This window comes from Lipomyces oligophaga (assembly GCF_038497815.1).
Source record: "Lipomyces oligophaga strain CBS 7107 unplaced genomic scaffold V1516scaffold_5, whole genome shotgun sequence".
Taxonomy (NCBI): domain Eukaryota; kingdom Fungi; phylum Ascomycota; class Lipomycetes; order Lipomycetales; family Lipomycetaceae; genus Lipomyces; species [Lipomyces] oligophaga.
This window is the reverse complement of record NW_027117789.1, coordinates 624,947-638,386: the sequence shown is the minus strand read 5'-3', so window position 1 is coordinate 638,386 and position 13,440 is coordinate 624,947. Positions and strand designations below refer to the sequence as shown.

Here is a 13,440-nt window from a genome sequence, read left to right as displayed (position 1 = left end):
TTACAGTTACTATTATTTAGCTTAATTGAAATGAATTATCATTGTAATCATACAGCTACCATTAGCGATTTGGAAAGTCTAAAGCTAAGCCCGAGTTGGGAGCGATGTGATGGGACATCTCAATTGCCAGAGAATCAGTTTATCCGGCCAACCCGTAGCAGCCTTGTATTAACATAACAACACACTGTAGTAAGTACACTTCTAGACTAATTTACAAAAATAGAACTAAAATTAAAACATAAACTCACGTCCGTTGAAGAATTATCCAAACTACTATACGCTCCTTTTCACTACCCTCACCGTTCATCGCCATATTGGGACCTCCGACGGTGGGCAATTTTGGCGAGGCTGCTAACACCGGCGTTCCTGGGGCGGGCGAAACACTTGCATCCAGTGGGACTTGATTGAGCTGTGGGAGTTGTGGAGGCGGCGCAGGAGGAGAAGCGTGAACTAGACATTCAATCACGTTCACGCCCTGAGCCAGATTAACCTCGTAGAAACTTTTTGGCGGCTCATTTGCTTTCCGGACGCCTCCATTTCCAGGTACAATGGTCGGACTAAGACGTCTATTGTTGAGCGACATGTACAAATTATAATGACGGGCAAGTAACGAGAATGATAGTGTCGGCGAAATCGTTACTGTGCTATATGCCGGTGGTAGAATTATCGTGAACGACTGGAACACTTCGGACTCATGCGGTGGGAAAACTATATGATACGGAGTAATCGTGGAGCCTTTTGGATGCGACGACACTGAGAAGTGCGTGATAAGCGCGTCGTTAATGGTTTTCCCAGGCCCTCGTAGGCGCGAATCGTCGGGCTTTGCGGGTGCAGCTGTCTCTGCATTGGAATCTGTTGCACCTGCAGCACTTGCCGAATCAGTCCCAGCGCCAGCGTCCGAGTTATCTACTTTCGGTGCAGGAGAACCCGTAGCTGAGTCTGCAGCTCGATCGTTGAACCGGGACGATCTGCGAATAGGAGAATTATCGTCTTCCACACTGGCAGCTCGACTCGATTTCTTTCCGGATTTCTCTTCTTGCTCTTGCTGGTAAATCCTCGGACGACCTCGGCCGCGTTTACTTGATGGAGGTGGTGGTGGAGGCACTGCTTCCTCATCATCATCTTCTTCATCCTCTGCAGGTACGTCTTCACCCTCGTCGTCTTCCCCAACCTGCTCCTCTTCGTCTGCTTCTGTTTCTTCCACGGACTTAGCTTTTTCTTCGACTTTAATTTTGGACCGCGATAAATTAAGCTTGATTTTCTGTGACTGCGGCTTCTCAGCAGGAGCAGGCTTATGAAGCGATATCTTGAGTTTCACACTCCGAGTGTGATCTTCTCCTTCCTCAACTTTCCGCTTCTTTGCTGATTTCGATGACGATGTCGGTGCCGATGCCGGCATAGAGGTGGCGAGATAATCAGCAAACACTTTTTCTTGTTTTTCCAGACGGCCCACAGAGGCTTTCTGATGTCTTGGTTAGCTGGTAGAAGTTGAAATTAATCTCTTGAACAGGCCTACCTGCAGATGTTTGGCGTCGTTGTAGACTTGACTTCCTTCCTCGTTAAAGTACATTGCATTACTGAACACTAAATTGAGATCTTCTGAAAACGCATCAAAGGAAGTATATTTTCCTTCCTGTGCCCTTTTCTATTTCGGTTAGCATGGATTTTGTAAGTTGAATTTGGAGATTCATACTCGAACAGTATTCAGCGCCATCGGCTTTTGAATGATTTGATAGTACTCTGGATATTCATCTGCGGATGGCTCATCAAGAAATATATCGGCATAATATCTACCGCCTCGTTTACTATTCTGTTAGCCTTTGGCGTGCATTTAACAATTGCCAGTCTTGTCCGCATACCCTGCTTGAAGACGGGTTAGTTGGTTAACGAGATCGACCATGAGCCGGTTTCGCTCAGTAGCTGCCTCGCCGTCCGTCCGTTTCGACATAATTTCTGAATTATTTGAGGAGAATATTTTAGAAACTCGCGCTATATTTAATTTCTACCTCAAACTTATATTTTAAGTCCGCCGTGGATATTCAGATTTAAGGACTACTAAAGTCTAAAGACCCAGAACTCCTTGGAGAACTCACATGACTACACAAAGTCCTCATTATTACATTTGCATAGTACGCGACTCGAACGCGTGGGGTTTCGTCGCGCGATCCAGCTCATTTGCAGGAAATAGTCAACAAACACAGTCAACACCGGGAAAAATTCGCCTAGCAACGCGTTAATTATTTTTTTTTTCGTTGCTATTTGGCAGCTTTATTGTTTTTCGTTTGAAGTTAAACAATACGAGAGTATTGCTAGAGAAAGGTGATCGTTAGTTTAACTGTCTGATACCACGCCGACAAAACACTTTGGAATTCAGCCGAGTAAAAACCAATCAAATGGATCAGAAAATACGCAGTCGGCAAGCTCGTTTACTGTCAGAAGCTGAGCGTGCTCGACTAGAAGAATTTCAAGATATGATCCACTATTCGAGCAGGTACATTTCTTGATTTTTTAACAATATTATGCGGCCGGCTAACAGTCCAGATACTCCGACGATCATTTTGAATATAGGTATGTTCATTCTGGTCATCATCCATTATGCATATCTGCAATAGTTGCTGACAAGGCCAGACACGTAACACTACCGAAGAACATGCTCAAAGTGATCCCGAAAGATTATTTTGACCCAGAGGCCGGCACTCTGAGGATTCTTCTTGAAGACGAATGGCGAGGTCTAGGAATCACACAGAGTTTAGGATGGGAACATTATGAAACACATGGTAATTGGATTACACTTTGATATTGTTCCGAACAGATCTAACTTTTAACCAGCTCCGGAACCGCATATTCTACTTTTCAAGTAAGTCAGCAATGATTTTCCTGACCTACTCTGCTAACAAGTCATAGACGATCTAAAGACTCAAATTAATCAGTATGTAGACACGACAATTCTCGAGCCTTTCGGCAGACAATTCGGGACTATTCAGGACCAATCGTTCCTGTCGCAAATAATATGCACAGGTACTGTGCAACAAAATAAATAAATTAAATTGAATACAAAGCGGGTGTTTTCGGACCCACATGCTGAAGCAGCAACAATTAAACTATACAGATACAAAGACAGTTCCACTCAGGATACTAGATGACATGATAAACGTAGGAATCCTCTCCCCTTTCAAAAAAATAAGAAACCAAGATAGAGATTATACATACTCAACCAATGAGAAACTTGAAATATTGTAACATGAACAAATCAATTTTTGGGAAAGCGCTTTTCAATTTAATCGTTCTTTTTTAATCCAAGCATTTTATTCATCAATTCTGGACGACCTTCTAGTTTCTTTCGTAGTTCGTATTTGGCAGTAACTTCATCAGAACATACAAGTGGACCTGCACGACGCCACTCTTTGAGAGCGAGTCCAACAGTATCTCCTAACTTCATACGACGAGAAATTTCCGCACGACGAGCTTTGGTGAGCTCTTCTTCATACTCCGGCCCGAGCCTCCAAAGTACGGACTCCATGTCTATACCTGCAAACGGGTCTTGACGACGGCGAGGTGGAGGAGGGGTTGTTGCGACAGCAGAAGCAGAGTCAGCCTCTTCAGCATTCGCCAGGTTCACCGCAGGATCAGAAGCAACGACTGGCGCAGGTGGAATGAGAATAGCAGGCTCAGGATGGACGTAGTCAACAGGAGTATCCCATCCTTCACCAGGCTTTAACGAGCAACCGGCCGTGCTGAGACCCAACAAGATGCCCTTTTCGTACGCCTTGACAGCGCCCCCAGCTTCATCGACTTTGCGAGATTTGTTTTCCTCACGCCATTCGTCCGGGGTAACTCTTCTGGCGCCTGTCCAGCCAATGGCTCGGAGCTGGTCTGCGGTCACGTCGACTGATTCATGGAAGGGATTAAACGAAATAGGATTGTAGCCTCCGAAGAAGAAAATCAGAAAAATGACGATAACTTTCAGAATATGGAAAATGAAAAAGGCCACGTCGATTGCTTTGTCAGTGTCTGTATGCTCCTCCGGCGGGGCGTCAGGATCTGGCGGGTAGAAAAAGGTATACAATTTATGCGACACAGTAAACAGTGAGATGCCTGGGGTTGGCGTCAGCCATTCGGGCAGGTCGGTATACAGCCATAAAAGAAGAAACGCAATTACCGAAACCCAGCGACGCATGTTATGTTTGAAAATTGGTACAAACAGTTGACCTTCGCGAGCGACCTGCGCGATGGTCTTGGTCTCATCGACGGGGACAAGACGCTGGCTGTGGTCAAACAACAGGGCGCCTTCTGAGGTCACGAATCCGGGCGATGTGGACAGATGAAACGAGGCGGGCCGACGATAATAGAAAAAGGTCGGTGACAACACTAATGGTAGAGTATTGAAGATGTTATGAAGAATAGAAACCGGTTCGTCTCGAGGCAGACAGAAGCAGTAGTCTTTCTCAGTATCGCCGTTCAGACGAACATAGATATCAATTAACTTGTCCTTTTTCTTCTCAGTGACCGCCGGCGTTGTCGCAGCAGCTACAGCTGCCGTCGTTTCGGTTACCACAGGCGGATCTTGCACAGACTCAGACATTATCTTTCTGATCGTGCTCGTCGTCAATTGCTTGGTTCTGGCACTCGTTCGTAGCCTCGTTGTCCGATTTGTCCACTATTCAAGATAGGAAGAACAAAGGGTGGGGCAAAGCTGCTACAAGTGCAATCGGTTCCTCATCCGCTCTTACCTGACGAGGTGTTTGTGTACAATGATTATGTAATATTTCGCTATAGAGGGCTGTATTATTTGCTACTATTACAACTGATTTAAATCTCTTTCACCAAACTCAATTTAGCTCTTTACAACCTATTCCAATCTGGTCATAATTTATTGTTTCCGTCTTACAAAACCAGCATTCGCTGGGGCTTGGAACTTCCTTCTAGGGAATTGCCGATAACCAGCTATCGGGAAACTCTCCACATGACTGTCTGCTTTGTCTCGTATTTTATCTTACAGATAAAGCTGACAATCGATTATACAGAAAAACGTAAAAATATGATTTCAAAATATCTTTAGGTCATATTATTCTCCTTTGCCTAATTAATCGAACACTTTCACCAGATTGCCCCTGCTAAGCCCGTTCGGCTGACGGCTCGCTTAGATATACGCCAGCTCGTCGACCCTCTGACCGTTTTCCCAATCTGACTTCAAACTAACTACCAAACTATCAATCCCATCTACAGGCATAATACTTTCAAATCCAAATACCTATGCTTACAGCATTAGACTAGAACAACCAAATGAATTACAGTAACAACAATACAATAAAAAAAATAAAAATAAAACCCGGCTACAAATAGTAATTAGTATAAACTAATGTGTACATGAAATGATTGTTTGTGTATGGCCACCATTATTAGCCAGTTTCGAAAAATAATCCTTGATTTCCCTTGCTGTCCACCTTCACCGTGCTCCTGGTAACAATCCGGTCAGTTCAAGCATCTAGTCGAACGGACCGTTTCGTGTCAACAACTCCCTTACGAATCACATCATCCACATTCCATCGTAACTTCTCTCCCCGCTCATTAGCAGGTCTGATCTTCAACATTAACTGATCTCCTAACTCGTCGCACGCCCTCAAAATAACATCCAAATCCTCCTTATTCAGCGCAGACGATAAGCAGAATCGCACACGCGAACTCACCAGTGGTGTTGCCGGGTATCCCACTACAACTACTCCAATATTTCGCTTAAGCATTTCTCGCGAAAACGCAGGCATCTTTGCAGGACAGAAAAGTAATAGCGGAATAATAGGAGAGTCATCGTGTCCATATACAATAAATCCAAGACGCTTCAATCCTAATCGTAAATACCGAGAGTTGAAAGCAAGTCTCTGCAATCTCTCTTCTCCTTCACCAGGAACTATTTCACCCATAATAGTGCGCAACGAGGCCTGAATCTGTGCAAGAATAGGCGGAGAAATAGACTCTGCGTACACATAGGCCATGTTGCCGTATTTAAGAGCGTCGATAGTCTTCTTATCAGCAGCAATATAACCGCCTGAAGCACCAAATGACTTGGTCAAGGTGCCCATCAGAATATCGACCTCCGCTGGATCAATTCCAAAATAATCACAAACTCCCCGTCCACGCGGTCCCATAGCTCCAATAGAGTGAGCCTCGTCAACAAATAAGTAGAATTTGTATTTCTTGCGTAATTCCAGTAATCCAGGAAGGTTACACATAGTACCCTCCATAGAATAGAGACCTTCAACAACAATAAGAATTTTCTTCCACGGTCGGTGGTGTCGAGGTTGTCCCTGGCTTATTTGCTCTCTCAAAAGCCGCTCGAGATCATGCATATCATTATGCTTAAACGTGCGGATGACGGCACCAGATAGACGGGCACCAAATCGAATAGATGCATGGTTAAGCTCATCCGAAATAATCAGACATCCCTTGGACACAAGTGAGGGAAAGGCAGCCGCGTTTGTGGCATAACCCATAGAAAATATCATGGATGATTCCTTGCCGACGAAACGCGCAACCAAATCTTCGGTTTCAAGATGTAAGTCAGTAGTGCCTGCAACCGCACGAGGACCACCTGAAGAAGTAGAGTATCGTTGAATGATATCAATCGCGGCATCAGCACATTGGCCTTCTGATTGAGCAAATCCAAGATAATTATAAGATGACAAGTTAAGAATATCAGTGGTTGTTCCTAGATATTCAAAGGTGTCACAGTTGTCATGAGTAATACGATCAAAAATCCGAATGAAGCGTCCAGGAACTCCAATAGTAGGACGAGAGAAACAGTCGTCTAATCTACGCTTCAAGCGGCGAGTATAAAAGGAGTCAAAATCCGAAGTGAGTGCAGCATAGCCCTAAAAACATCGTTAATTATGAACTGATCATTATATCCTTTCACTAATACTAATTAATTGTATTGGGATATGGGAGAGCTTTCAAGGTCGTCTGGAGATCAACGAAACGCGCCACCCGCACCATATCAGCTGGAAAGCGGTCGGTGCGCGCCACCGAAGCAAGGAACTGGAAAACAACATTGAACGCGTTACGACAAAATAAACACTTCCGCGTCCATTCGTTATAAAGAAATGAATAGACTATAGTGATAGAAAGTAGAAATCAAACGTAGAGAGGCACTAAAAGAGCAAGAAAAAGGCCTTTCAATTTGCTCTGAACGTATGGACGCGGAAGTGGACGCCTTGTTGGGGAAAATCCAAACACAGTAGAAAGCAAAAGTGAAGAAGCTGTAGACATACATTTTTCTGAATTAACGGAGCAAACTGTTCCTTTCTAAACCGTTTGCCGAAAAAGTCCTCTATGTGACCGATGATTATAAGAATTAAGTAGGAAATGAACGTAAAGATCAGGTGAAAGAGAGGAGGGTCTTCAATGACGACTTCTGGAACGGGTTCTCCCTTGGGATGCTGAGAGACATATTTATGCGAAGGATGAGTGAGCGGACCAAATTGCATTTCCCTCCGTTTAATCTCCTCAGGAGAAAGATCTAGTTTCGAAGCTCCAATAGATTCAGAGATGGTTCTGCTCAGTATAAGTGCAGGCGAATCTCCTCCGGACATGCCGTCGGCTGAGTTTGCAGTGCTACCCTGTGACGGAAGAGTCGCTGAAGGCAGCTGGATCTGCGCCTGCGCCTGAGCAAACAGGGTAGCCAGCTTCGTCTGATTTGCAGGCATTATCATCTGTTAAGAGGCAGGAAGACGAAAAAGAATGACTTGCCCCGGATAAAGATGGAATAGGAAGACAGTAAAATGCGGGTTGCCGGGAAGGAAATTAGCTTGCGAAGTAGACGTTGCGTACTGTGGATAGAATCATAAAAGGTGGTGCTATTGTGGCATATACGCAACTACTTACTCATATCTATGCTCCATTGCCAACCCAGCATAGGCTATGCCAGTTCCGGATGCGGAACATTCCTCAGGTAGAGCTGTCACGTGCATGACTTCATTTGGGTTTTTTTGCACGTGAAGAAATAGATGACAACTCTGGCCGGTGAGAGGAGGTAAGAGGCATTGTTATGGGAGACCGATTGAGCCAGACTTGAGCCAGACGACACGGAATGGCCGGCTAATCCGACAGATATCTCAGCTAATCTATTGATTTGCCAGGTCAATATTGCTTTAATCTCTGACTAGTCAAAACTAATCCGTCCTCTCAATCTCAGATATGAAAAAAAAAATAGAAAAAAATAGACCATAAGATATATAAATGGACCCCAAAAGACTGGTCTTGTTCCTGAGCCGGTCTGAGTTTTCGCTTAGCACACAGACTAGTCCTGAGTTAGCATCTGCCTGCCACCAAGCTATTACATAATTCCCAGATCTATGTATAATTTGAGTAGAGTGCAGGAGCTGAATAGAAATATGTCGACCGCAAAAATACATTCAGTTTGATTAATAGATACTTACGACTGAGTTCCAAAATTTGGATTGCAAGCTCGTTGCTGGAGGCGTACGGGTTCTAGAATGGCGAATCATTACTTCGATGCACGCAGTTTGGACAGTTCAGTGACCCTGCGTCCGTACGTCGAACCCACAGTAACCATATGCCAACAGCTCAGTGACTACTAACTGAAAAGACAGTGACAGACTTTATTGATATTTATTCGCAGCCTCTGAACTCTTGCAACAAAATCACCGAGAAGCCATCACGTGCTCGTTATTACCGATGATCGCAGTTCATCCATTGACCAGGCGGAAGGATAGAAGTGCCCAGCCCAGCACGGCTCAGTCGGCATAATCGCAATTGGTAGAGCCGGCCAGATGGTGACAACAATTCAGTGCTATATTTGTCGCACATATGCACATGTCTGTTTACCACCCTAAGAGCTTACAGAGGCACGAATCTACGACAACCTGTGCCGTAATAGCTCCTCTAGAACGATTAGTAGCCAGCCAGATGTATTTGGTCCGGCCAGCCAGCCGCCTTTCCATCCCACATCTGATCCAGTCAGACACAAACACTGCTATTGAACTTATCTCCAATATAATTAATTGATCCCTTCTAATCCCTAGCCGGCTATGGTTCTTTCCAGTTCTTTAAGGTCTTATTTATCTCGTCCGGTGTCTGGCTCGACTTCCTCCTCCGGCTCACGTGGGTGCAACACCAGCCACGACTGCTACTATATATGGAACTCCAGAGCCATAAGATGCACCCCTTGATAGCATCCGTGCACGTTACACTGCCTGAAGCGCCCCACCATACGCCGCACTAATGCTACTAACAGGAGTCACAAACGCCTTGAGTTGTCGGTGTCAACTTTCAAGATGCTGGAACAGTGGATTATCTGTGGTCAGATTCGGTAGATTTGCGAACAGCTTTGTCAGTATATTAATTGGAAATAAACAGTTAGAAATATAATGAGCTACTGGATGTGATAGTGGCTATTCAAAAGTAAATTTGGACAGACTGGAGTGAGCAGTGAGGAGAGTTTCATGTTTATAAGCATGGCGCTGGAATGGGGGCCATATGCTTCGAAAACCGCTCGTTCGTCGAAGCCGATAACTTCGTCATCAATAAAATCATTCAGCTTTGGCTCTGTTCTCATCCCTGTTCAGCTTTTTCTCCGTTGTTTTATTCTCTTCCTGCTCAACCTCTTCTTTCCAAATTTTTTATTTCTTACTGCTGACTCTTGCCTGATATTCCTTTGTTGTCTGCTGTCGCCAGCTGAATTCCAGTTATAGACAGGTTGATAGTCACCCAATCTTAGATCAAACTTTGCCGCATCCGAACCGTTCTTGTCATGTTCTTGACTTTTTAATCAGTGTACATAATTTTCTAGTTGGTTCGTTTTTCCTCTTTTTTGCTTTTGCTCTATTTTTCAGTTTTTTGTCGCTATCCACCTTGATGATATGTTGTTGGACGTGATTGCTGCCTTACTTTGGATTGGTTGTTGTGGTAGACCCCGCTAACTACTTATTTTTAGACGTCCCCCTTCACGTCACTTGTTTCTTGGGACGCCTCCAATCAACTGTCTCAGTAAGCAAAACTATTTGCCAAATTCTGGTTTTATTATCTTTGGATATCTAGTCTTTCAATTGCTAACCATTCTGCAGACTCGCATACTCTCCAGAATGATGCACTTCCAGCAGGACTGGAACGGCGCACAACAACATTCTGTTCCCGCTCATCCGTCTGCAGCATACAATTCTCACATTGAATTGCATCAGACCTATCCTGCGCAGACCGCCCAAACTTTTGGACAGAGCTATGCTCAACCCAATAATATGGCACCGAAACATGTTCGTCATATTCCTCACTTGCCATCCAAAACACTTCTTTCTGGCCAGTCTGCAAATCGACCTGGATCTCCCAGCATTCAGCCTTACTTTTCTGGCAATGGAAACTCTGAGCAGCACCAGGCACCTTCTATTGCAGCTCGTTACCGTCCGGGATATTCCCGCTCTGATTCTGCCACTCCTGTGAATTCCACAAATCCTAGAATTCGTAGTGCCTCTCAGCCGGTCTATTCAGCTCCGACTCCGGCAAGTCATTCTCGCTCTGTATCTAGCTCTGCGGTTAACCAATCCGAGTTGCCTTGTTATACGCATGAGTCTTCTTCTCAGCAGCGGCCAAGATCGATGATCATGGCATCCAATCCCATATCGCAGTCTACTGTAGCTGCTGCTACTCCGCGGTCCCCTCAGCTCTATTCTCTCGATACAGATCTCTCTCCGTACCAAAGATATGCTTCGCGAGACCCATCACCCTCGAGCCCTGCCGTACCGTCGCCTCAGCAAGCTCAGCATGTTTGGAATCGATCTCAGTCGGGTCTCATCCAATCTCCTCCAGCGATTTATGGCCGCCAGCAACGACAAGTCCGTCCAGTTAGTATGATTATTCCGCGAGACATTCAGCCTTCATCCTATCAGCGTCATTCTCGGAACAGGTCACTCGACACTGATTCTCCTAGTGCTCCTTCATTGTCACCATCACTGACGTCGCTGCCTCCTTCCGATAGGAGTTCATCTCCTCTTGGATCTCCATTTTTCTCTCGCTCGACTTCGTACAGCTTTCCTACATCTATGGGTGATTATAATCGCCGCAAGGCACTTCAAAATATGGAGCAAGCTGCAGTAGCTGCCACAACGACAAATTCTTCATGCTCTTCTTCGAGCTCTTCTTGCTCTCCCGTCAATATGCCGCTGACTTACCCCTTGACATCACGTGCGGCTCGACCTATGCAACAAGAGCCGTCAATGTTTGAGCCGCGCGTGGCTCTGGCCGCGAGCGAAGGGCTGAGTCGCGAGGCTGACGCGATGACGGCAGAGAGCATAAGAGAAGGAAGAAGTAGGCTCGACGGATCGAACAGATTTGGTTCAGCAAGTGCAGCTGTAGGACGAGGAGCAGCATGTATTGAAGTCGATCGTGCGAAGTCTAAGCAGATTCCGACAGCAGCGCCTGTCCGTAATTCAAGCACAAACACCCCAGCTCTTTCTGCTAGCGCACTGACGCCTGGAATAGAGTCGAATGTGTTTGTTGCCAGACTAAAGAAAGCGATTTCGTTTACTAGTCTAGAAAACGTCGAAGATAGTAGTCTTATAATGGTTCCTTTGACTAATCGGTCAAATTCATTTCCGTTGGTTGCAAATGCCAGAGACAGATCTAGCGGAGTTCGCTACACTGAGAAACCGCAGATTGATGCAGTCCAAGCAGGCGGAGTGAAATCAACCAATAGCTCCAACTCGAGTTCATCAGTTTCAGCAATGTCAAAAGCTTTGAAACGGCTTTCATTTGGTGGACTACGTCGATCGAAGGATGTATCGCCTACTGAATCTTCGAATAATATACATGCTGAAATGGTTTATGAGACCGCAACAAGCGTGTCTAACGGAGAACATGAAGAAAACATGGACCCAGTTGAGGTTCATAGCGACGGTGAATGCCAAAATGAGGATGCATATGGGAGCGAGTATTTGGACGGGCGCATCGCAAGAACTGGATTTGTTCCGAAAAGTATTCTTAAGAGTAAGTTGCAAATTTTGGTTGGATGCAAGCTATCAGGATTTTAACGCGTGCAGTTTCCACGATCACCCCAGCAGAAAACAATTTGCCTGAACTAGTTCGTGATTCGTATCATTCGCGATCTTCTTCTAGCAATTCTGTATCAATGAGTATGCTGGCAAACGAAGGTGGCAATTTACCTTGCCATCGATCATCGCCTTCCCAGTCGTCGAGCTCGACGACTGGATCGCCTGGCGTTTCATTTTCGCCGCACATCAAAGTCTATGATACGTGGACTGCGGGCGAATATGACCGCAAAATAGCAGACCACGCGGTAACCTACTCCCAGCATGTTATTGATGAGATTAAGAGAGAGATGAATGCATACAAGATGGAGATGGAAGTGCATGAGGAGTCGCGGTGTTATACATGTTTTTATGAATGATTATATTTGCATTAGAGCTTGTTTGTTGGTTTTACTGAGTTATCGTGATTGGATGTCACTTATCGGTTTAATTGTGAGAATGACGAGGTCATGGTATCCCCGAAGATAGTGAGTGAGTTTAATTTGTTTTGTTTTGAGCTATTACGAATAGCATAGTATCTTTTTAATAATAAATAATACGGTATCAACTTATCCAGTGGCGAGATGGGAGTTACTCTATTGGGCAGTGTGATTGGGACTGATAGTGTACCGACATCAGGTAGTGTAACAGAGTCAATTCAGCAGCGGGAGTCAGTACCGGGATTATGTTACCATATCTCACTCGTAGCACTTCAAAACGCTTGAACGAGATAGGCTGAGAGACCACAATTTGGAAAATTCAGATGCACTTGGGTTCAGGTTTGAATGACATAAGAGCTGACTGGCTCAATTGTGACCCTTCGCAAGAGACAGATTCCGACTAACGTTCGAAACAGGCAGTGGCAAACGTGACTACATCGAGACGCTCGCGGCCCATAAGGTATGGTGAGGCCCGGGAGGGGAAAGAGCCACGAGCTACCGTAGAGGTTAATCCAGGCTATAAGATATATATCTATCGAAGTGCATGTACATAATGTACAAAAAATATATATATGGATACATATGTTTAGTTTCAATTCGATGTAGCCGGTTGGAGCATGGATTCATTAGATGTGCATCTGTGTCTGTGATTACGAAGGTAGTGGGTCCTGAATAGTTGAAGTATACTGAGAAATCAGTCTTGAGCTCAAGTACACATCGGACCACGTTCGGAACATTAGTCGGCCAGTGTTTGTTCCGACAAGCTCCGAAACTCGGATTACTCTTATCCTTCATCTCTGTATTATTTATTGTCCGGTCACTTTTCGGAATTATCTACGCATAAAGTTCAAGGCTAATCAGGCGGAAAGCGCAAACATCAAGATAGAAGATTACCCAGTTTGGTGATTGCTATTACCCCATTATCGGTTGGTCCATCATCGGTTAGCCCATCGTGTGCTGGCTCATCG

At 45.0% G+C, this 13,440-nt stretch overlaps 5 protein-coding genes across 5 annotated transcripts; 2 read left to right on the top strand and 3 right to left on the bottom strand.

The window, feature by feature from the left end:
• Positions 1–15: 15 nt before the first annotated feature.
• On the bottom strand, positions 16–2,032 carry V1516DRAFT_677010 (uncharacterized protein). Its single transcript, XM_066922514.1, has 4 exons — positions 1,860–2,032; positions 1,694–1,805; positions 1,517–1,645; positions 16–1,462 (listed from the first exon to the last, which is right to left on the bottom strand). The coding sequence occupies exons 1-4, from the start codon at positions 1,946–1,948 to the stop codon at positions 245–247; spliced, it is 1,548 nt and encodes a 515-aa protein (XP_066776785.1). The 5' UTR covers positions 1,949–2,032; the 3' UTR covers positions 16–244.
• Positions 2,033–2,187: 155 nt separating this feature from the next.
• Positions 2,188–3,093, top strand: V1516DRAFT_677007 (regulatory subunit of cyclin-dependent kinase). Its single transcript, XM_066922513.1, has 5 exons — positions 2,188–2,491; positions 2,542–2,568; positions 2,629–2,777; positions 2,830–2,857; positions 2,905–3,093. The coding sequence occupies exons 1-5, from the start codon at positions 2,394–2,396 to the stop codon at positions 2,924–2,926; spliced, it is 324 nt and encodes a 107-aa protein (XP_066776784.1). The 5' UTR covers positions 2,188–2,393; the 3' UTR covers positions 2,927–3,093.
• Positions 2,962–4,685, bottom strand: V1516DRAFT_677005 (glucose signaling factor 2-domain-containing protein). The gene has a single exon (XM_066922512.1). It carries the CDS (start codon positions 4,580–4,582, stop codon positions 3,278–3,280), a length of 1,305 nt encoding a protein of 434 aa, XP_066776783.1. The 5' UTR covers positions 4,583–4,685; the 3' UTR covers positions 2,962–3,277.
• Positions 4,686–5,268: 583 nt separating this feature from the next.
• V1516DRAFT_703037 (pyridoxal phosphate-dependent transferase) lies at positions 5,269–7,700 on the bottom strand (the record flags this gene model as incomplete). Its single annotated transcript, XM_066924136.1, has 2 exons — positions 5,269–6,866; positions 7,266–7,700. The coding sequence occupies 2 exons, from the start codon at positions 7,698–7,700 to the stop codon at positions 5,478–5,480; spliced, it is 1,824 nt and encodes a 607-aa protein (XP_066776782.1). The 3' UTR covers positions 5,269–5,477.
• A 2,147-nt stretch (positions 7,701–9,847) lies between these two features.
• Positions 9,848–12,596, top strand: V1516DRAFT_677000 (uncharacterized protein; the record flags this gene model as incomplete). The annotated part of the gene is made up of 3 exons (XM_066922511.1): positions 9,848–10,002; positions 10,080–11,991; positions 12,045–12,596. Coding segments are annotated over exons 2-3 (2,258 nt in total), but the record flags the coding sequence as incomplete, so codon positions are not given.
• Between the last annotated feature and the right edge of the window lie 844 nt (positions 12,597–13,440).